This window comes from Eschscholzia californica, unplaced genomic scaffold (assembly GCF_041429995.1).
Source record: "Eschscholzia californica isolate CP2 unplaced genomic scaffold, dmEscCali1.0.p SCAF_1, whole genome shotgun sequence".
NCBI classification, from domain to species: Eukaryota; Viridiplantae; Streptophyta; class Magnoliopsida; order Ranunculales; family Papaveraceae; genus Eschscholzia; species Eschscholzia californica.
In genome coordinates, this window is record NW_028238198.1 from 5157414 (window position 1) to 5180750 (window position 23337).

The 23337-nt window shown below is 34.2% G+C and overlaps 3 protein-coding genes and 1 long non-coding RNA gene across 10 annotated transcripts in view; 2 read left to right on the forward strand and 2 right to left on the reverse strand.

Annotated features, from left to right (window-relative positions):
* Positions 1 to 464: 464 nt before the first annotated feature.
* LOC147563507 (uncharacterized) lies at positions 465 to 4374 on the forward strand. Of its 7 annotated transcripts, none has more exons than XR_015224348.1 (6): positions 486 to 899; positions 998 to 1188; positions 1929 to 2023; positions 2423 to 2516; positions 3090 to 3530; positions 3724 to 4374. It is a non-coding gene; the product is annotated as an uncharacterized LOC147563507 (long non-coding RNA). The 7 variants fall into 7 exon arrangements; XR_015224346.1 differs by having other exon boundaries at positions 1005 to 1188; XR_015224351.1 differs by lacking the exon at positions 998 to 1188 and adding an exon at positions 2944 to 2997.
* Positions 4375 to 8049: 3675 nt separating this feature from the next.
* Positions 8050 to 10835, reverse strand: LOC147563508 (WAT1-related protein At3g18200-like). The gene is made up of 7 exons (XM_086638535.1): positions 10485 to 10835; positions 10320 to 10382; positions 10092 to 10208; positions 9461 to 9716; positions 9204 to 9362; positions 8594 to 8745; positions 8050 to 8482 (listed from the first exon to the last, which is right to left on the reverse strand). Exons 1-7 carry the CDS (start codon positions 10673 to 10675, stop codon positions 8317 to 8319), a joined length of 1104 nt encoding a protein of 367 aa, XP_086494661.1. The 5' UTR covers positions 10676 to 10835; the 3' UTR covers positions 8050 to 8316.
* A 3873-nt stretch (positions 10836 to 14708) lies between these two features.
* On the reverse strand, positions 14709 to 20978 carry LOC147563509 (Protein phosphatase 2C family protein). Its single transcript, XM_086638550.1, has 11 exons — positions 20818 to 20978; positions 19651 to 20173; positions 18757 to 18865; positions 17969 to 18005; positions 17600 to 17644; positions 16549 to 16601; positions 16291 to 16446; positions 16112 to 16195; positions 15592 to 15681; positions 15414 to 15461; positions 14709 to 15072 (listed from the first exon to the last, which is right to left on the reverse strand). Exons 2-11 carry the CDS (start codon positions 20067 to 20069, stop codon positions 14959 to 14961), a joined length of 1155 nt encoding a protein of 384 aa, XP_086494676.1. The 5' UTR covers positions 20070 to 20173; positions 20818 to 20978; the 3' UTR covers positions 14709 to 14958.
* Positions 20979 to 22456: 1478 nt separating this feature from the next.
* Positions 22457 to 23337, forward strand: part of AR401 (S-adenosyl-L-methionine-dependent methyltransferases superfamily protein) — a 2110-nt gene continuing 1229 nt past the window's right edge. The window contains exons 1-2 of the mRNA XM_086636231.1: positions 22457 to 22803; positions 23043 to 23169. Coding sequence (XP_086492357.1) covers positions 22583 to 22803; positions 23043 to 23169 — 348 coding nt within the window. The 5' untranslated portion in view covers positions 22457 to 22582. The remainder of the gene's footprint in view (positions 22804 to 23042; positions 23170 to 23337) is intronic.

The following is a 23337-nucleotide window of genomic DNA, read 5'->3' on the forward strand; positions in this document are numbered from 1 at the left end:
ACGACGATTGTGGAGACGAGTAAAAGGTTTGTATAGGTGCTTCTTGAGTGTAGAAGTCACACACATTTTCCGCGAGTCAAACCAAGCAGCGGATTATTTATCCAAAATGAGAATATGTGTGGGGGAAACGTACTTAGAGACAAAACCAATTTTCAATTGAGCTAGCTAATATCATTATCAGGGATTCGAGAGGGACATTAACTATGAAAGAGGGGTGGGGCTAAGGCTATTTGTAACTAATTTTTCTTTTCTTGTCTCCGGTCGGGCCCTTACCCGCTATCAATATATATATATATATATATATATATATATATCTATTATACAAAACAGATACTTGTGACTAGGACATAATAAATATAAAACAATATGACTAGGACAAAAATATAATGTGACTAGGACATAAACAATCTTATTAGGACACATAATTAATCTATTATATAGAACCCTAATCTACCGTGGATCCTAATCATTGATGTAATAGTTAATCTAACGCCCACCTACTGCCGTTTCTTTCTCTTGTATGAACTGAAACGCCAAAACCCCTCATCTCTCTCCCTGCACAACCCTTTATTCAATGTCTTTGTGATTGAATCTGCCAATTCATTCGACCTTCTTTCGGATGGTGTTCCTCCATGAACTTGGTGCTTCTTCATTTATTCACTCTTTTATATTGAAAGTTCTCATTTATGTCTCTCTTGAATCTTGATTCATAGAGGGTGAAGATTTCAATTACAAATTCCTATGTAAATGTCTCATCGAATTCATAAGTGAATTCCTGAGTAATTAAGAGAGAGAAAGGGAGTTAGATGTTGAAATTTTTCTACTCCATAGATTTTACACGGGAGAGAGAAAACTGTGCCGAAATCTTCACGAGGAAATCAAAAAGCTGGAATCAACAGGTAATCTTTATTTTCCTGTTTGGATTTTGCTTCTTCAATCAAAACTTATTATAATTTACCAATTCAATGAGAATCAGAGCTTAATTAGATGTTTTTAGAGATTAGATCTTGTAAATCAGAAATTGTCGTCAAGGTGTTTGGTAAAATGTCTCAACTAGAATGTGTGAAAGAAGAAGATATTTGAAGGGAAGAGAATTAATGGTAGTAGTATTAGTCTAGATGATTATAGCGATTTTGAAGATGATAATAGGAGAACCAATACAGGTCCTAATCTTCTTCATAATTAAAGGTAAGTTGAGATCAAACTAAATAACATACATTTAGATTTTTGGTTTTTTGTTGTTTTAGATAGAGTTTATGTTGCTAATGATCAGATTCTTGTGGCATTCTTAAAATTCATGAGTATCTGTTTATCTCACAATGTAAATCAAATTTTCTTCAATTTCAGTTTCAGAGTTTACAAATGGTCTTCAATCACTGATTATGAAGCATGGTTGCATATGTGTTTACCTATCATAGCATTCATTGGTGATAGATTTTAAGAAGTAAATTTCATTTTCTTTGTAACTGTAACTGACTATTGTTTTCTGCCCATCATTTGATTCTTTTTGCTAAGGTAGTATTTTGTTTCTTCAGCTATTATCTCTCTACTTCTTTCTTGACCTAGAAATTGATTGGTCTAAGATGATACACAAATTCCATCTCACTATGAAATATGGGTTCCATGAAATCTTTCACTTTGTTAGATCTTTGTTAGTGTTCTCATTTCTGTTGTGGTCTTTGAAAAAACGAGTCATCCTATGTGGATTTCTTACTGTAAAATTTACTTTTCTTCTTCCCATATGAATTTAGATTCAAGATTCTATATCGAAAAACTTGAAATATGAGGTTATTAATACCATGAAATATATTATTGTGGTTCTATGAATATCAATTCCTACATCACCCATTGAATCATAATCGTTTCCAAATTCTAATTTATAAAAAATTGTTGCTAACTCTTCTGTTTATTGAAACTCTTCTGTTTAGGTGTTCTGGAATTTGAAGATGTTGGTTTTGTTTGAAACTCTGGCTTGTTCACCCTGTTTAAAGTTTTGGATCAAGTAAAGCTTTCTAAAGTCAATGTAAGTATTGATACCGTTCTTTCCTGTTTAATCATATGTGTTTATACTTAAGGTTTTTGATTTTATAGTATCTTGTTGTTGCAATGCTTGTGGAAGGATTTTTTTACTTAAGAAACCACTATTTGGCATATCAGTGTCATTTGGATGAGTGTTGATTGCAGGGTTGTGATTCATGACTTATTTTTAGGACTTGGGTGTGATTTAGAACAAAAAGGTCAGGTGAGAGGGGGTTAGGTTAATTATATAATCTCGATTCGATGGTTAGGATAGTTTCTTCCTTGAGTAGAATAAATAAGATCATGAAGAGTCTTATTAAGGTAAATTAATCTCTTGATTAGCTCTTTTACGGTTTGGTCTTTGGATTTTAATTGCTATTCCGAATCTACATGTTTTCTACAGGAGTTTCTGTAAGATATTGAAAAAGATCTTAATCTATTCACTCCAGGATGCGAAGAAATTGACAACGGGAAATAATCTTTCTAAAGCGAAAAAGGTACTGTACTACTGTTGTTTTGGATTCAAAACTTAAAACTAAACAAACATGATAAATTCATTAGATCTTTTTCCATGTCTAATTTTGATAACTTTTAATGGTGAAATGAAGCTATTATTTAACCACAAGAAAACTGGTATATTGTTTAGTGTTTCACTGTATTTCTCTTTTTCCCTCTACAAAATCTATCAATTCCTTCCCTACCTCCCTCTTTCAATCCCTCTTATAAAATTCTTACAACTGAAATAGATATCTCTTGAATGCTACTGAAGTAGTCGTAGGTTTCTTTAATCTTTCGTACTCGTCAGGGTAAGTACTTTCCCCTTAATCTTACTCTTCTTTATTTTAGTGAAGAAGTCACTGATTTAATATTCTTATTTGAATCATTTCATAGCTCTACGTAGTAATTAAAGTTAAGATTTTGTAGATTTGAGAAAGTAATCATGTGCTTCTTCATGCGTATTGAAGATTTAGTGATCAGGTTTAGTGTATACGATTTTGGATGTTGCTTCATCTGTATTTTAGATCATCAGGAAGCTCTAACTCATTGTGGATTATTGAATTTTATTTTAGGATTCCTCTTTATCAACTTATTTCGTTTACTGAAGAAAAGGTGAAGTTCTCTGCAGTCTCGCAGAAGATCGCATTTATCGCCTCCTCAACCTATACATTTTGGAGCGCAAAATAAAGCTATCGGGAAACAATCCAGCTGGGATGCCTGCTATGATGTGCTGGTACATATTCCCCTTCCTTTGCAAAAAGAGATGTCTGCTTTCTTGGCCAACAGTGAGAAACATAAAGAGATCCATACATGTGAAGAAGCAATCTGTGCTGCTATAAAGAAGATTCATGAACATTTCCGAAGAAGAGCCTTCCAGGGTTTAGTCAATCACCTGTTCAGTTCATTAATGCTCTTATATCTTCTCAAGGTAAAGACTTGAAGTCGGTATCTGGGGAAGCAAGTCGAAGTGCAGAAAAAAAAAAACGGCGTGCTGAATTTTACAACCAAGCATGGTATACCTCCTTTTTATTTACTTGCTTATTTATATTCGATTTGTATAATTAGCATCTCTTCTCTTCACTTTGGTGGTACCGAATACTTCAGTCGTGGAGGAGCACCTTCATATGTAATATTTCCGAATAATCACCAACTTTCAGTATTGTCTTTCTTGTTTTACTAATCATCTTTTTTTTTGAACATTAATAGGGTTGAAGATGATGTAATCGGTATCTCAATTGCAAACCAGCTGCAGGGAGTGAAGGTCCTGGAAGTACATGAATTGGAGCAATTTTCTGGTACACCTCATTAGCAAGCATGATTTTGATGCTTTGGTTATCCGGTTAAATTACTTCTTAAAGGTGTTTATTATACTTGTAGGTCTCACGTTGGAGTTCATAAACTTAGATTATGGTTCAATGTTTAGAATTATAAACTAGACCTAGAAAGAGAGAGATGAATCTGTAGGGCACGGGTAAAGGTGACATCGTATATATATATATAGTTTCATTATTTGAGTTATATGAGTAGAAATATGAACATTTTCTTTACTTTGGTTTGGAATTGTCGGTGTAACTGATATTTGCCTACAGGTCCTGTCAAGCTTCTGCTCAACCACCCTCAAACTTTCTATATAAATATCAATTTTGATGGCTTTTTATAGATCAAGTTTTGGAGCTTTGTAGAGTAAACTCATTGAATATGGAGTCTGTATTTATGTCTCAATGGGCACTTGCTTTTGTTTCACGGGAGTATCAAGAACATGTTCTTACTTTTGTTTGGTCGGTTCATATTTTCCATTTTGGTTTAGGAATTGGGGTTTAAACAACCAGAAAGTTTCTTACAAGAAAATCATTTCTACAATTATGCTCACAAACAAAAACCAACCCATAGTAATCTATATGATCAAATCAAATGATATTATTTATGTATATATAATAGAAAATACTCGGGAACAAAATTAGTTAGAAATTTTCCTTATAAGTGTTTCAGGAACAACCTCTTCCAAAGCAGAGGAAGATAAGTGCCTCCCTAGAAATGCTACGACATTTGATAGTGGGTTTGCTTATGAAGAAGAGGATGGGATGTTATTAGTAAGCGCTACTCAATTCAATTTCGGTTCATATTTGATTGAAATGTTCCCTGTCTTTTATTATTTCTATGTTCATTGTTACTTCTATTTTGACATTTTGGTTATGAACAATAATGCAACTATAGAATAAATGAATAAGAAATTGTTATTTTTTACAACAATAGGTCGACCATTCAAATTCAGTCATCTGTTTTCTTTCCGGGAATAAATCTGGTTGTCCATGAACACTTCATTGTCCATGAACACTTCATTGTCCCTTCGATTACCTCTTCATTGTCTCTTCAATTGGTAAGAGATACAAAAAAGAATGAAAGAACGAGTTAGGACATACAGGAGATACCTATGAGGTATATATATATATATATATATATATATATATATATATATATATATATATATTTGTTTGTATACTTTTATTATAGGTCAACATACTTTAGCATAATAATAATATGCTTATCCACAGAATTGGTGAAAATTGTGGTGGAAGAATGTTATTTCTTTTTTCGGCCAATGCTATATGAGGCAAATGTTGACAGGATCTGATTTTTCTCGTGCCAATCAAGCTATGCAGAGTGACATTATAGGTACTAATCAAGTTAAGATGCATTGTTCCCATTTCGGTGGTTTTTAATTGAAGATTCATTTACAACTGTTTTAGCTATACCTTCGCAAGTTCTAATCTTCAAATAAAGAAGATATCTGAAGGTTGTTCATCTTGATCTTGAACGGTCTTTATCTGATGATATCAATGCCAATTTAATGAATCGAGTTATTACTTTGTGGTATAGGTAAATATTACAAGATTATTAACATAATATAGAGCTATAAATTGTGAAGTAGGTTGATATCAGTTTATTTATTTATTTCTTAACCACGTTGCATTGTGTTCCTCAGTTTTCATAATGGTTGGGAGACCTCCAGAATTGTTGCTTTAAACATTTTCACACAAATCCTATCTTGCGTTGGAAGAATGAGGTGAGTAATTTAGTTTTGAGATTTTCCTTTATTAACTCATGACCAATATAAGGTGGCCTTTCAAGTCCTCAAGGAAACCTTCATCTTTTGCAATAATCTTGCAACATTGTCCATGTGATATTAACGCCGAACAAGTTCAAGAAGTCTGTCGTAAGAAAAATTGTGATTTTACATGGCTAATTATGATGGTAACTTCTTACATCAATTGGTAACACGTGGAGTTCCACTATTATTTCAATTTAGGTATAATCAAACGATATTGCAGATTTTTGTAAACCAATTTTTTTGTTTCATTTTTAAAGTTTTAATAATTTTAAAGCATCGGTCAAGTTCTACTTCTTTTTTACTTAAGACATATATGTCAATGTCGGCTTTCATTTTGCGAGATCTGGTACTCACTTGGATCGAGTAGCAAGTTTGAAAGAAATATCTATAAGTAAATTTGTATAGGCAAATACTCTGGTATTCACTTGTTATTAACTCGTTCCTTAAAGTATGTCCTTGTAAATGCGTAACGATATCTATGAACAAATTGTCTTTTGTTTCAAGAAAAAATATTTGTCCATCTAACTGGTTCAATATTTCAAATAACTGAATACAGTCTAGACAAGATTAAGGATAAAGAAACCGAGCACATCCACTATCAAGGATATACATTTTGTTCGAAAACAGTGGGACAAGCCTCTATGTCTAAATTGCATCGATCATTATGCATAATGTTGTTCTTCCTGTCTGCAATTAACATACAATTGATTGCAAGTTTTATAAATGTGACACAAGTTAGAACATTCATATACTGGATCGGAACGAAGTTGGTCTATGCGCGACGATCAAGAATTATAGGTAATAACAAACATATATAGAGTGCTTTTTGTAGTGGCTCATATTTTTAAGTTTGGACATAGTGAAGATATTAAAGATATTTACTTAAATGATGATGAAAATGGAGTTTTTACCAGCGTAACTCGTACTTTTGTTACAACCTTTAAGTATGACCTTCACTTAACTTGACTTCATGTGCTTGCTGCCAGACTTTGGTTGTTATTGGAATCAATTTTTATCCGGGACTTGCTTGAGCTATTGTTTATCATCTCTGTTACGTTATTACATTTGTTTTATGTCGTTGAAGGAGTAAATAGCTATTTGTATTAGTGCAAGTAAGAAATCCTAATAAACGATACCATAATATGTAATTTGTTTCTTTCTGGTCAATTCTTACTGAAACAAAACAACTTTGCTATTTATATGGTTAATATTTATAATTTACAAATGAGTAATATCGCAAAATAAAATAGAAATGAGCGAAACTAAAAAAAAGATAAACTTTGGAGTATGTAGTATGTACAATATCATCACCTTTTTTGTAACATTGTTTTGAGTTTGTTTTGTAGACTTTATCCTTGAACCAACAGGTGAGATAGTGATAGATAAACCTTCTTCAACATCTTCAACTTTAATAAGAACTGGTCACCGAGCCCATAGTGGCGAAATAGAGTTAATACTGGTATTTCACCCTTCTTCTGATGTAGTTCTTGGAACTCATACTCATAGCGCTTAGTTCCATATTCTTGAGATGGGGGTTCACTTTCACAGGTTTTTTCAGTCTCTGAGGTACTATTTTCACATGTATTCTCCCATATCACGTCTGCTTTGTACAATCAAGGGGTTGGTTTGTTGTTGTGGTATTTATTCAAATTATGTTCTCTCTTAGTGTTGTTGTGATTTATAGGACCTTTTCAGATGCTGGATGACATGAATACAAAACCGGCATCGCTCTTCAACAAGTCATTTGATGATGTTTTCTGGCAAGTTATTTTGAAAAAGATTTGAATTGGCCGAACTACATTAATTGTATTTGAATTTCTTTTTCACCCACACTAAATTTTTCTACCTAACTGTAGAGTGGATGAGTTACCTTCTCTCTCGGAAAATAGCCGATCTCTTTCAATTCACATCAATCTATTTTTTTATTTATTATGGAGTCTAAATTGCTTACATTCAATTGAACATTATATTCTTCACGGAGAATTACATCTAACAACTATATTACAATATATAAACATTTTTAGTAACATATGTGTCCATAAAGTAACATGGTAAACAATAAAATAGTAAGATGAGAGTGAGCTATCTATAATTTTTGGGAATAAATTCTTTACATCGATCTAAAAACATTAAAATAAAAAAATAGTGTTATAGACTCCAAAGCTTTAAAATAACTTAAGATAAATCTTTTCCACCAAGAACACTACACTTATGGAGAATACTGATCCGAAAAGTTGAAACTATAGTAGGAAAATACTAAATGTGAAAAAGAAAGAGAAAATTTAAATAACCGAACATCATGTCTACTGTTTAACTGCGTAAAGGGCATTCCCCCGCCCGCCGGGCGGGGGTTATGCCTAGTATATATATATATTATAGAGTTCTACCATTCTTCAACAAAAAAAAAGAAGAGTTTTACTACATATATAACATTGATCTTTTTATAAGAGAATAGCTAGCTTAACTAAGTTATCATACATCAATTATCATATAGATAAGATAAACATTAAACAATAACAAAAACAAGAAATGAAAATCGCGATGAGATTAATTTACATATTTGTATCCTGAGCATTAATTTAGATACGATATCATTTTCATAAACTTTTAATTGTTTTATAAGTATGACAACAAATCTTTCTTCCTATTTCATATAAATTTTCTACTAATAACTTTAACAAGTAACTTAATCACACATTTACGACTCTGTTTTCGGGTGAGGATCTGGTTTCTTCGCCGAGGAGGTGTTTCGATAAATCACCACACTTCTCTTGGTTATTCTCCCATATTTTTTCCTCTTTCTTCCCCCACAATACTAACCAAAGACCAATCATGATAAATATTGACCCAATTATCCTGGAATTAAGAAAGAAAACAAAATATAAATAATTAATTAATTACTAATTTTGAAAGTTCTATATTTAAGAAGCAAAATGTAAAATGAAATAGGGTTAAATTGATATATACCCTCCAGCATATAATTGATCACCAAGTACTAGAGCTGCCATTATTGCTACTAAAAGGGTCTGAACTGGTTGAAAAACAGCAACTGAGAATGGGCCACCTTTGGCAATACACCATGATTGAAGAGTAAATACCAACCCTGAAGCTACCACTCCCTACAAAATTTTATTCAATAACAGAGAAGAGTTTATTAGATTTGAATTATACCAAAATGACAAATGTACTATGAAGTGTCGGGATAATCCCACATCGGTCGTTGAAGGAGCATGTGATCATTTTTTATGTGTGAGAGAAAGCTTTACTTAGTTCTCGAAGTAACTTTTGGGGTGAGAGAAGCACGAGACCACCTGATGTCAGTGACCTAATACATTTAGACACTAGTCCAGTTGATGGTTGGGGGACTAGCTAGGAGGGTGTGTATTCGACCCTCACCTTAATTCGGCTTAACTATACCAACCTAGTATAAATGTTCAAATATAACATATTCATCCATCCTATCAAGTTAAAGATCGACTAGTTCGGGTATATATGATGAATGTAGGAAATGCATGTATATATGTATAATTTGGAAAAATAATGAAAAGGGTATTTGGAGTTTGAGAGAGTTAATTACAGCATAAAGGATGGTTAGAAGTTCTTCAGTGGATTGAAATTTCCATTTTTGGATATCTGTTTCTGCAAAAGCTGCTATGATCAAGAATTGTATCAACCCAAAGAAGCATGTAAATGAAGTGACAGTGAGTTTAGCTGGATATTGTTTCAATACAGGAGCCTGTTTCAAAAAAAAAAAAAAAGATTATAAGAAACAAAAGAAAACTTGGATTCTTATATGAAATTGTATTAGATCTGATAGGGAATGAGAGAAGAGACCTGAAACACCATCCAAGCTGCCCAAGAGAAGCAATGACCAAGCAAGTAAAGACAACCCCATGTCCAATTCTGTGCCTTACTTGAAGAAATATCTATTGAAGTTTCTTCTACTGAACTTGTTAATGGTGGTTGAATAGTTGAGTGCCAAAGTGGAGGACCTTTGTAGAGAGTAATGATCATGGCTCCTCCTACACTTGCTATAGTTCCTAGTATCTTTGCTAACCCATCTCTCCTTGGGAAGTTTACCTTTTCCATCCTAAAAAAAAAAAAAGAGTAAGAGAGGTAAGTAAGGTAGAACTTTAAACAGTAAGATTCGAACTCTGGTCTCTATATCGGAAAGACAAACACAATACGACCCAACTAAAATTGGTTTTTTCAACCAAAAATATTTATTTTAGAAAAGTAAGATTCGGACTCTAGTGTCCACATTTCAGTGACATACATGTTACTTCCCAACTAAAATAAATTCGACAATAGAAACTATTTTAATAAGAACAATAAGATTCAAAGTCTCCATATTTCAGAGACAGACATGTTACTACCCAACTAAAGTGAGTTTCTCTTCAACAAAAAAAAAAATAAAAACTAAAGTGAGTTTCACAACAGAGAAGATCCTTTAAATTGTAATTACCTAAGAGCTGCAGCCATAATAAAAGTAATGGCAGGGACTGAGTTTTGCATGGCTGATGCAAAAGTTGGTGAAGCATAATTGAGACCCAAGAGATAAAATCCTTGATTTGCAGTAATGCTGAAAACAAAAACCAAAAAAACAGAATTGCTTAAGATCTCAAAGCATCCATATCTCTCTCTCTCTCTCTCTAAACAAACATTGAAGCCAATTTCTTTTTTGCATGCTTACCCACATAATGCAAGAAGGAAGCATTGAACAAGGAAATGAAAAGTAATGGGTGGTCTTTCTTTTCTGCAAACAACAAAAACCCATTAAATTTCAACATTAATATTATCCAAAAACATTAGAAATTTTTTTTTTTACAAAATGAAGAGAAAGAGAGAAAGTACTTACTTCTCTAAGAAATAAGCAAAAGGAGCCAACAAAAGCAAGGCAATAATGTTTCTATAAACAGGATAAACAATTTTACTAACACCAATATTAAGTGCAAGTCTTGAAACTATATGAAAACCAGCATAGCAAAATTGTAGAGCAATCAATGTTAGCAAAAACTTCATCTTCCCAGAGTACATTACTTTAGACATCTTCTTGATGATCAATTAACTCTTTCTTTTTCTCTTTCTCTCTAGTTTTTCTTTACTTTGGGGTTTCTTTAGTTTTGGTGATTTATACACATAAAATGGAAAGAAATAGGGAACTTATATAGTGAGGCAAATTGCCAAACAAACAAGTTTATTGTGTGTCTAATTGTAATCATCAACATTATATTTATAATTGATATCAATCTTTTCTTTTGAGTAGTCTATATAATTTGATTGATTAGCATATTTGCATGTAATCTTACTCTACTCTCTCTCTCAAATTAATAAATTTTTAATGTGATTTAGGCTTGTGAATTGAATAATGTTTGGTGGTATGGGGGACAATTTTGAGTAAGAGCATGTTGGCCAGGTTGTTTTAGAGATGCTTGTCCACAATCTCATGTCCCCACCTCTCTTTCTTCATCTTATATTTTATTTTAGGGCTCCCCAATATCACATTACAAGGATTGCATTATTTACTTTATTTTTCTGAATTTATTTTATGAAAACAAGAGGATATAACTGAAATTGGTTCTAATTGCCTATTTATTTGTCGTATAATGTACAAATTGTGTTCAATGCATCAAACTTTGGACATCGTGTTAAACTTTAAGCATCCTTCGGGATCACTTCTTGGCCTTTGAGATCGACTCGAGTGAGAATTGTCCCACATCGAGAACAAGCACTTCAACAATCAAGAATATAATGTCTAGGTACTCTACCTTCATTGTCAATTGATTTTGAATGAGATGACTACAAATTTAACATGGTATCAGAACAACGCCCACACGTGATAGGTTTAAAAGACACATGTGTTGCACGTCACCCGGAAAAGAAAAAATACGTTCTTGTTAGTCTCAAAGAATGTCACTCGTGAGACCAATTAGTTTTGAGTTTTACGACTACAAACTTAACAACTCGGAAGCTTACGTAGGAAGTGTGGGTCCATTTAATTACTAATGCTCTTGGCAATGTAGGCCCAGTTCTTGGATGTCACATTGGCAATGAGAATAAATAAGAGTATGAAAATTACTCATCATCCCCTGTTGATTTTTTCCTGTATAGGTATATTTTGCCATTGGTCATTGTCAAATGAAACTTTGCAATATTCACTTATGGATGAGTTATCAACCAGTGGATAACCCTCAACAAAAATAAATCAACCAGTGGATAATGGAAATGGAGAACTATGGATTTGAATGTTAATATCTAAACAGCTCTCCATGAAGATGAGGGTTTTGATTGGTTCATTGGGATAAGACTCTTCCGATGAAACCATTACACACTCGTAAAGAGAGTATTCTCCACTTGGGTCACAAATGAACATGATAAGACATAAATAATATTTGTTTTAATTGGAAAACGTCTGAATCTTACATTGTGAGAAAAGTAATTAACTTATTTTACTTGTTAAAAGTGAAAAGAATATGTAACTCGAGTGTACTTTTAGGCAAACGTTTTCAGGATCATACACATATTTTCATAATAAAAAAAAAGCATCTAATGCACTTTGTTAAGACTAATCTTGTTCTAAATGAAATAGAATTGAGATATAATTAAAATGACGAAAACAGAAAGGTTAGCTTACTTGATGGATTAAGTATAGAAAAGTGTAATTGACTTTAATTCAGTTTATTGTTTGAAAATCTTATATGGTAGTTAGGTTCAAGATTTCCATTTAAGAACACAAATCAAATTATCCGACATAATTCAAAAGTATCAATCAAAATTAAAACCACTGAGATTAGGTTTTGAACCAAAGTATGTGAAGTGAGAAAGGAAGGAACCATGATGGCATGTGGTGTGATTTAGATTTTGGATATTCTTTTATGAAAATAACACACAATAAGCTTCAAACCAAACCCTAGAAACAAGCAAGAGAGAGCACATGGAGATTAACAAAACAAATGTTAAACAAAATCATCCAAAAATCATAACAAATTTGGGTACATTTGGTGATGTTGAAAGGTTTCAGATTATCAATCTGATTGTCTAATAACTAAAAAAAAGATGCTTTTTTTTGGTCAAATTTATTAATCAAGACATTCCCATTTCTCCATTCATGACTTGACATTCATTTATTTATTTTAAGTGGTCCAGCAAACCCACCTTCCAAATAAATGGTGATTAGATCTACTAACCCCATTGACAACTAAGGGTGTCAATGGATAGGTTTTAGTTCGTTACATTAACTACTAATCTCTTTGATCCGATTGATTTCTTGTTACGCACAAGACATTGCTGTCAAAAAAGTATCCAAAATGAAGAGCAAGATCCAAGATTTTTGGTTCGAAATTATTGAGTTATAGATCTACAAGTGAGTGAAGATACTACCAACAAAATAATGTAGGTTCAAGAAAGCGGCCCAAATGACCTTTAGAAGTTAGAACAACTTTCATAACCACAATCTCGTTGGTGTTACATTATCTATTTATGTCACCATTGTAATTTTGGTGATGTCTTGTTTCTAGTCCTCATGTAATCTTCATAATTTAACAGTCTTTGTGAACTATTTAAGAGAAATAATCGTTCTGACCATTTCTTTTTCTCTATCACAGGTTATCTGTTTCGGATACGAATTCCTGAGTTAAACATAATGCATGTATCAAAATTCATATTCCATAAACTATGAAGTTCAAAAATTAGCTTGTCATGCATAACATGCATAAGAAAATCATTCATGAATCTAAGCTTGTCAACTTTTAAGTACATGAAAGTTGAAATTTGGAAAATATTGAGAATATTCCCACCCAATTGTTAATATTATATTTAGACAAAATTTAAAATAAAATATTACAGTACATTAAAATTAGGATATTTAGTATATTGTTTTCTTTTAACACCTTCAATGGTGACGTAATACTACATATAGTTGTGACAATATCTCTTGATAATGATTCTAAAAGATCGAAATATAATCAACCAAATCTTAACCAGTCAATCTAAAACAACTTGGATTTCGAAATTCGTACATTAAGGCAAATAAGGAACATGATCCGCACAATATATCAGTATCTCTTAATAATGATTCTAAAAGATCACAATATATCAACAAAAAGAAAAAAGAAAGTACTTGGCAGTCCAAGTCTTATTCATAGCTTGATTTTATTAGGCAGTAGATGATAGGTCAAATAAAAATAAGTTGAGACGAGGAAGGTGCAGTGTGTACATTCAACCTGTTACATGAGAGGGCCACAGGCGGGTTGTCAGTGGGTATGTACAAAAGGGCGGCCCTCTGATGTGAGAGAACTACATGTACAGATAACCACCCTACACAAAAATTTGCTTAGGGTTATTACAACACGAAAACAAAAGTCATTTTTTGTGGCACTGAGAAATGAAAAAGTGACTACTTATGGTAGTCTTGACAACCGAAAACTTGCCACACAAGTCTGTCGGATCTGTACACATACACATATTGTTCATTCGATCCCCTCTTGTGATTGGTTTTCCATACCAGTGATACCACCATGGTCATTCCTAGGTAGTAGTAGGGTAGCAATATGAATTCAATGTTTCATACAAGAAAGCTTTGCCCTAGAGAAACATACCTTTTGTTTACAGCTATGACAAGTACAAAGCTCAAACATGACAGATTTAGTTTGACCAAATTTTGTATTATATACTTCTAAGACAGTTAAATTGTCAGACATGATTCATAAATAGCCTAAGCCAGATCTTCCAGGGAACATCATATAAAAGAAGGGGACTTTCTACTTATACTATCTTAGGCTGTACTGTCCTTAAAAGATCATGTTTATACTATTCATATGTCATCACATGATAAAATCACAAAGTCACAATGAATATCGAAGGACCATATGGGAAAACAATTATGGGAGATTCACAAAAAAAATTGATAGAAAATTGAACACAAGATCGTCTAACCATTAATTCTGAACACTTTATAGAGATGTGTATATCAAAATCTCGAAAACAGAGGGCAATGGTGAGGTTGTATGTGCTCATTTTCGTAGTGAAATGATCGGTTGACCTAGCATTATTGATGAAAAAAGGACATGAAATAATACCCTACTTTTTGATTCGGAAATGATGTATTGTACTTTATAATAACAATACAGATTGTGCATCCGTCTTAAGTGTCTGGTTCAACTGTTGATAATTCAGATCATATTGTACTTTTATCGATAAGCAACAGGATACATCTTTTTTGGTTTTCAACATATGAGCCATCAATCGTTAACTAAGAAACACAATTTCACAATGAAAAAACAGCACAAAATGCTACCCTTAGGAATTTAGGATAGATCGGGAGTTCCTACCAGCTAAATGTGATGCTTGAAAACAATAATCATAGCCGTACAGTTATCTTTGCACCGTCTTTCACGTACAGCTTCTCTCACCAGACGTTTACTCACTGCAGTAACAGATAATCCCTCCTACACAGATTAAAAGAACCAAACCGACGCACAAGATGGAAAAATTAGGCAATGGAACTTTAAATTGTTATTCACAACCAACCGGTCAAATAGTTTCCTATCTTAGAAAAAATGGAAACCTTGTCTCTGAGGGTCTGCAGATATTCATATTTCATATGCTCAAAGAACAGTATGAGTGCAAGACACCACAAAACCTCTACCAGTTAGTATTCTACTTAATACCATCTCTCTCGATCTCTCTAACAGGGTGACTTGGAATCACCAAGAGATCGATAAATCGTGCGACACTGTTGGAGACGAATAGGAATGTTTTTGTTATGGAAGTGGAATACCGTGATTACCTTTAGTTGTTTCTGAACAAAGTCAACAGCATCACTTGCTCCAAAAACCTGTACAGTGTTCAGTTAAACGAAAAAAAAACTAGTAACTGGAATAATCGTTATTAAACTAACACAGAAGAGTGTTCGTTAGAAACGTGAAGATGGATATCGTATTGTAAATCAGAAATTTAAGACGTACCCCCCATAAACCATCACAGCCAAGAATAATGAAGTGATCTCTTTCTGTAAGATCAAAAGAGTGAACATCTGGGGTTGCACTAACACCAACCTGCAAGTCGTACATTGTCAACAAATGAAGTGGGTAAGCGAACGATGTTAAGCAAAATGATGACCTTTTACAGTCTTGATACATTTCAACTTCATATGGTGAAACGTCAAAATTTTTTAGTGTGTAAACATGGACCATTTTAGTTCATTCAATTCTATCAGGACCCTAGTATCAAAACCTTATATGACCACATTTTGTGGATAAAGCTAAACCAATATTACTAGTGTTGTTATAGACTTTTAAACTTCAACCACTGTAACTCGATAGTCCACAAGCAACTTCACATTTCAGCATCTAAAATCAAATTCTATAGGCCACATCCTCGCCCACAGACATCTTTTGTTTTGAACTAAAATGAAAATGTGTTCATGGCACATCACAACAACTAGTATTCTGGATAACATTCAAGGTCATCAAAAGAATCAATCACCTTCTTGAACTGACGATCTCCAAATGCCCTAGAAACCTCAAGGCGCCCTTGCAATCGTCCATTTGAACTTATAGACCCACCTGCCTAGAAGAGACACTAATAACATGCATAAGTACAAAACAATAGCTTTGTCTTTTCTTCTCAAAGCTGATGCATGTGCGAATGTGCGATGTGCCTACCTTTAGAATGCGAGCACGCTCTTGTGGATATATAGCTTTATGTTCTCTTGTCAAAACAATAGCTTTTAATGTGCCACCCAAATGGTTCTGCAAGTCATCTTTAGGGTATGATCGACCTACCACCGCTTTTGCATCTCCAATGTTGGCAACCAAAATCTAGATAGCATCTCAGTATAAGTATCTCTTTTCATCAGAATGCATTTAGCAGAATTAGAGTACAGCTAACCTAACAAGTAATGATGACAATGATAAACTTACAGTTTGTCCTAGAACCCAAACACAGACAGCCGTTGCTCCATCTTGCCACCCCCCTGAAATAATTATACACGAAAAGATAAATACAGAATAAAATCATGGAGATATGTAAATGCAGAGCAGAAAAGTGTATGAGCATAACTGAAAGGTTCATTAATTCCTAACAAAAAGAGCATTCTAAGCTTCCCCTAAGGGATACAAGAGGAGAAAGCTTATATTACATAATACTATTCTCCCAATTAAAAACAAAATCAAAGAATGAAATTGACATAACAGATTTCATTCTCCTACTCCAGAGGTAAAGCGTGTCTTTAACCTCGTCCCCCTTGATGGTGCATTCTATCTGCTTATCTTTGAACATTTTATTGTTCCTCTCTTTCCATGTGCACCACACTATGGCCGCCGGAATCATTTTCCGCACATGTTTCTTTCTCTTCTTCTTCCTGATGTGGTCTCATTCTAAGCTAAGAAGTGCAACTAGTCTCAAGTATTTACACCATCAAGATAAAATCACTTTCTTTCTCTCTATATTGATGATTTGATATTAGCTTAATATTTTTACAGATTTGAGTTAGCTCATTACTTAGTCAACTTCAACAGTCTCCAAATTGGACAACAGACTCAGTTTAGCAAATTCAAGCTAGAATCAAGATACAACTAGCTAATTATCTGATTTCATAATGTGTGATCAATTCACAATGTGTGACAAATTCATAGTTTCATATGTATAGTAGGCTTAACTCAAGTTCTTGTTAACGTGCAATTCTTCGATTCTATCTTTAATTCAAGAAACGAGAAAAGGCGTTGCAATAGTTTGTATACTAATATCAAATTATATGACCTGAGATCACTCTTATCACAGTGCTACAATTCTAGAACTAACTTAGTAGTTAAGTTTAAAAGAGTGACCTCATGACAAAACTGTTGTTAGAAACTCTTGGCAGAAAAAGTATAATGTGAGAAAGGAATTAAATTCCTCCAACAATAAATATTTAGAAGCATTAATGGGCACGTCTTCATATTATAACCTACAATTTGATCGAACTGAAAGTACCTGCAGTGCTTTCCTGAAGAAGTGACTCATCAGTCTTCCTAAAACCTGTGAATCAAAGAAAGTAAAAACTTTAATAGCAGATAAGAAGAAACAGTAGATCGGCAGGGAACAGTAATGAAGAATCTGAAACTATAAAAGTAGCACATAGAAGCTTCTCCTTTTCAGCAAATGGGCTAGTGTTAGAAGCAAAAATAAAATCGAATATTTAAACCTAAAATTGTATATTTCTTGAAAACAAGTTAACAATACTTCAAAATTTTCAAATATATAGTTCTGAGAATATAAGAACAACAGTCAAATGAAAAAGACAACAATTAAAATCCTTAAAGAGAATAAGTGCAATCAACTTGAACAATATTGGAGACATACCATCAAAGATGGCCTTCTTAGCAGCTTTTACATCCATCTGCAAGTATGGTAGAACAAAATAAGAATGAATAATCAATTAAAAAAAGAATTAATTATAAAGAAAATTTACCAACAATTTGTTTGCAATTGTCCTAGTCCACATAATGACTACTTATTCAAGAAAAGGTTTCACCATTTCAGTGACCAGATTAAGAAAATGTATCCTAGTTAGCAACAAGTGGAACTATTACCCATTAACTGGAATTCCTAGTGATATGATTGACGCTATCCAGCACATTTAAAGAACGGGCCAAACATATCGTCTCACATACCAAGCAACACTTGGAGATGGCTTTGAAACTTCGGGCACATTTTCAGAAATGGGAAATAAACCAAGTGACAAATTATTAAAGTGTAGTATCAGATGGATCTGATTCCACCTAACTACATACTATTTGCCAAGCTAAGTACCCTGGTAGCTTTTTGCCCCTGGAAACCTTGGCAGAATGTTTATTAATATTGCATACTTCCATTTGTCGAGAAGAAATATGTTTCATGTTTCATAAAAATGAACATCCTGCAGATACATTATAACTTAGAAATAATTTTAGAGTGCTGCATATCTGTACACCAAAATGGGTTGTCAGACCATTTGTTAAACAAGCCCTAGGTTTTACAATAAATACAAAACCATGGTAGGTTTTGCATTTTGGAATAGCACTTCAACGTTGACTCAATTATCTAAATATCTCATTAGCACTTTAGCACAGAGTCACAGACATAAAAATAGCTAGAACAGGCAAACACACCAACTCACGTGGTAATCCTGCCGAAACAACATTTGCATGTAAATGATTTTTTGCATATTCAGCTGCCAGACGGCCTCCATGTCCATCATAAATTGCAAAATGCGCACACCTGATTCATCGATTATCCTTAAAATGTCAGTTAACAAACTCCTAATACAAGATGACAAGATGCAATGCCACACGTGGACATAGGTTGAACCATGAGATGACAATTACCACATCATTACTCTACCTTCTCATTAATGTACTTCCCAAGAAGGTAATCTTGTTAATCTAGGAGAGGCTCTTGGAACTTCTTATGCAACAACATAGCCTCCACCTCCCTATTTTCACATGTTTACCTCTCCGACGTGCAACCAACATGCCAAACTAATGCATAGGTCCTTCACTTTTTCCTTAATTGTTTAACTTTAGGATAAACAAATGTCACATTCAAAACATTAACCTAAAGCACTATTTTATGGTCATAACATGATCTTGTGCTAGTTCAGACATCATGTAGACACAAAATTTTGCATTATACCCATTGAAGTGACCGGAGTGACTGATATGACTATCCAAGTGTCTGACCCGAGTATCCAGTGTTAGATAAAAGTGTCCAACCAACACAATAAAACTGAAAATGGGTATGGATGTTATGAAGGTCATATATTCAACTTCGGATTCCTTGTGTCTAATGCACATAATTTCATGACCCATTTAAGTATAACACATTGAGCTCTCAATGATAAAGGCATGATAAAAGGGGGAAATTTGATAAAAAAGGGAAGGATAGACGCAAAAAAGGCTCTTAGATTATAAATAATAAAACAATTAACAGTTTGACATCTTATTAAAAAAAACGCTACTACTACTACTAAATAAATAAAATGGAAAAAGTAAAGAAACAAACACCTCAATTTCCCAGGACATTGTTCGCTTTCATCAGGTAGTAAAACCCATGCGTCCTCCATGGTGTGTCTGCAACCCTTATCTTCTGCCGCATCTGCTTCTATGATGGAAGGAAACTTGTTATTCAGCAGCGGCACACACTTCTCGTCAGACTGGCCATTTTTCTTTTCTGACTGAATAGTATCCAGGCATCCAGTTGATTCTTTCAGTGGAGGACCATTACTAGTTTCACAAGCCGACTGACTTCTTTGAGATTCACAGATCTCTGGACCTTTCTCCTCCTCCTCCAAACTATTTACATCCAAAGTACTAATCTTTGACCTCTTTGGAATCATTTCTGATTCATAAAGATCACATTCGCGCTTTTTGTTAGCAACTTCGATTCTATCATCTGTTGCCACCAACTCGCATTTGTCAGACATGGTGTTTGGAACGTTAAACTCTTCTTAAAAGGTGGTTTTTTGATATGTCAATTATCATGAACAGTTCTTGCAATGACAAAAGAAGTATTCTACTGAGCAGTTTCCTGTACAGAATGAAAATAAGCGAAACTTAGAGGTGCCAAGTTCTTTCAATACCAGATGTCCAGGGAACCCAACCAATCATTTTATCTTTTCACCTCCGAAATATATACTAGAGCGACAACGTAGTACATTAACGCTGATCATAGTAGTAATTTTGATTGTTTTATTAACGACAATATTTCGTGGCATTGATTCAAAAACAAAAAATACGAAATAAGGACTCAAAAAGACTAAACTGAAAATGCGGACTTGAAGAGCAATCAGTGTCCACTATTTTCGTGAATAAATACCAAAGTAAACTCTACGAAATCGCTAAGTTTCCCTTAAAGTCAGAAACCCATTAACAGTGGTTGGCAAGTTCTATGAAAGTTTAAGCATTTAAAGGTTGCAGCTAAAACAAAGTCAAGTTATCACATCTAGAGCTAAAAATGATAATGAACAAAGTGTATATTGGAAACCTAATCATAAAAACTGCCCATAGAAGAAATGATGAAGTTTGTTTGTTGAGTTAATCGTAAGATTGTTGAAGACAGTTCTACTAAATTCCTGATCAAAAGAAGGAACAAGATTCGAACCAAAAAAAAGATATAAAAGCTAACTAAATTGAAGTAAGAAGATAAAGAGGAAATAACAGTAAAGAACAAACCTTGATCACGATTTGGAATTCAAAGTAATTTTGATTTCTCCATTTGGCGCAAATGAGCTCTTTAGGGTTTTTTTATTAGGTTAAAACGGACCTTTTTGATTTGTTAGGAACTGGTACATATCTAGAACCAATACAAATTAGCTAATCTCATGAACGATCTCAAATCGTGAGTTGTGAATCGGATACATATGATGGCATTAACGTAAAATCACACATAAATCTAGGGCATTTTATACAGTTGTTGGGAGCGGTTAAAAGCACCCGTTCAAACTGCTGTTAGCACCCGCTAGAAGAGATTAACTTGGTCAATATCTTTTGACTCAAAAAATCTGATAGCACCTGTTGACTTTTGAGATACTTTCTCCGTTCGGGCTAGTTCGGACTGTCCCCATCGAACTGGTTCGGATTGTCCCCTCCGACCCAAAACAGGGAGCCCAAGGTTTTATGTTTTTTCCTGTTCGTACTGTCCCTTCTGACTCGTTCCAGAAATATAAAAAAATAATTACATCAACTTAAATTACCATATCATTCAACCACATCATCCATCCAAAACATCTAAAATATCAACATCCAAAATGTCATCCTAAATATCATCCAAAATATCAACATCTAACTAAAAAAAAAAAATTAACCCAGTTTCCTACGCTTCTTTTCTTAACGTTTTTCTCCCAAATATTTTTTTTGTAACTAGCCACCTCTGACTCTCTGAATTTCTGTCGCCAAAACTATATCTTCTTCACCGTCTTCCTCTGTTGTGTAGCAATTGGTTCTTCAGTCGAAATCATAGTATCAACTCTTATTCGACTCTGAACTCTACGAGCCCTCTCGCTCCCGGTAGGATGAACACGCTCAACCATGGAAATAAAGGAATAACCTAGAGAAGAGAATAAACACAACTAAGAAAAACAAATAAGAGAATGAACAAGACACCCGCAGTTCAGGCTAAACCAACGAACTGGTTCGGACTGTCCTCACCGAACTGGTTCGGACTGTCCCCACCGAACTGGTTCGGACTGTCCCCACCGAACTGGTTCGGACTGTCCCCACCGAACGGGTTCGGACTGGTTCGAGTCCGATCGTACATAGATTTGAAGTCGAAAGTATTCAACCCAAATCACTACTAATTTTTCATAAACAACCATCATACAAGTACTTCCTCTTATTATTAACATGTAAATCATAAATAAGCTTTCTTTATTGAGATGAATCGAAGAAAAACTAAAATATTATAATCTTACCTAAAATGAAGATTGAAGGTCTTGGATCTGTCCTTCTACACCACGAATGAAGCAAGGTGTGCAAGAGAAAAGTCGAGAGGTGAGAGGTGAAGAAACTTCTTGTTCGAGAAAGAAATTTGGGAAGAAGATGAAGAAATCGAATTAAAACAACTGCTCTCTTTCTCTCTCGATCTCAGCAGCTCTCTCGATCTCAGCAGCTCTCGGTTCCAAAATTAAGACAAAATGAGAATCGGTGGAGATTTGGGCTCGAGATTGAATAGTGACTGGTGGGTGCTTGCGGGTGCCTCGTGCACATCCGTACCGGGGGCTAAAAGAGGGCGGGTGTTAAGAGCAGGTTGAACGGGTGCTTTAAGCCGCTCCGTTGTTGAAAATGACAAAACGAGAAAAACCATATACGTATCAAACTGGTTATCATTTTTCTCATGTTCTTCGTTTCCCTCTTTCCATTTCTATCGCATCTTCCCGAGTTACCCTATATTCCTCTCGCTCCTTAATCTAGGGTTTTTCTATCTCGACCTATCATAGTCATGGCAGGAATTCGATGGCCACCGGAAGATTCTGAGGTATCACAGGCTCAGGCACGAGTTCCGATTACCACGGATCTTATCTCTGACGACGATCGCTCTGTCGCTGCTGATTCTTGGTCGATAAAGAGTGATTATGGAAGCACTTTGGATGACGATCAGCGACATGTTGACGCTTCTGATGCCCTCTCTGCCGGCCACTTCCGAACTGCATCCGAGTACAGGTACTACGCGATTGCTGCCCTAATCTTTTTACCTAATCTGATTACTTCATTATGTTAGTTGATTGAAATTAGGGGGAAAAAATTAGTACTTAGAATACTTTGCTTAGGTTGTTATTTGTGATTATGTTTATCTCTGATGTATTTCAAATCCCTAATGTATTTGTACTTCAAGACGCTATAAGTGTAGTATTTAGGTTATGTGTCATTATGTTGTATTTTGAATAAATTTGTGAAATCAGTTCCGATAAGGAGGCGCCAGATGCTGAAGTGGAGCCATCGGTCCTGGGTTTGCAAAGCTACTGGGATTCTACGTATGCGGATGAATTGGCCAATTTTCGCGAACATGGTCATGCTGGTGAAATTTGGTAAGTGGAATTCAACCTCACCCTTCCTGATTTTCTTGATTACTTGACTTAGATAACAACTTTTTACTATAATGCAATCCTCCTAATGGTGAACCTCAAGTGCTTGCTCTGTCAGTCAAAACTTTGAACATGTTTCTCTTTCTTCCATCAACCCACAAACTTGAAATTG

Bases quoted from the DNA above. Each gene is read 5' to 3' on its own strand.
- LOC147563508 (XM_086638535.1), bottom strand. From the start codon at position 10,675: ATGTCTAAAGTAATGTACTCTGGGAAGATGAAGTTTTTGCTAACATTG. The intron at 10,209-10,319 runs GTAAGCATGCAA...TTTTGTTTTCAG, and splicing joins TTCCTTCTTGCATTATGTGG to CATTACTGCAAATCAAGGAT. The intron at 8,746-9,203 runs GTAATTAACTCT...AAAATTTTGTAG, and splicing joins TTCTAACCATCCTTTATGCT to GGAGTGGTAGCTTCAGGGTT.
- LOC147563509 (XM_086638550.1), bottom strand. From the start codon at position 20,069: ATGTCTGACAAATGCGAGTTGGTGGCAACAGATGATAGAATCGAAGTT. The intron at 18,006-18,756 runs GTGTGTTTGCCT...CCATACTTGCAG, and splicing joins CAGGATTACCACGTGAGTTG to ATGGATGTAAAAGCTGCTAA. The intron at 15,462-15,591 runs GTACGTCTTAAA...AACACTGTACAG, and splicing joins GCTGTGATGGTTTATGGGGG to GTTTTTGGAGCAAGTGATGC.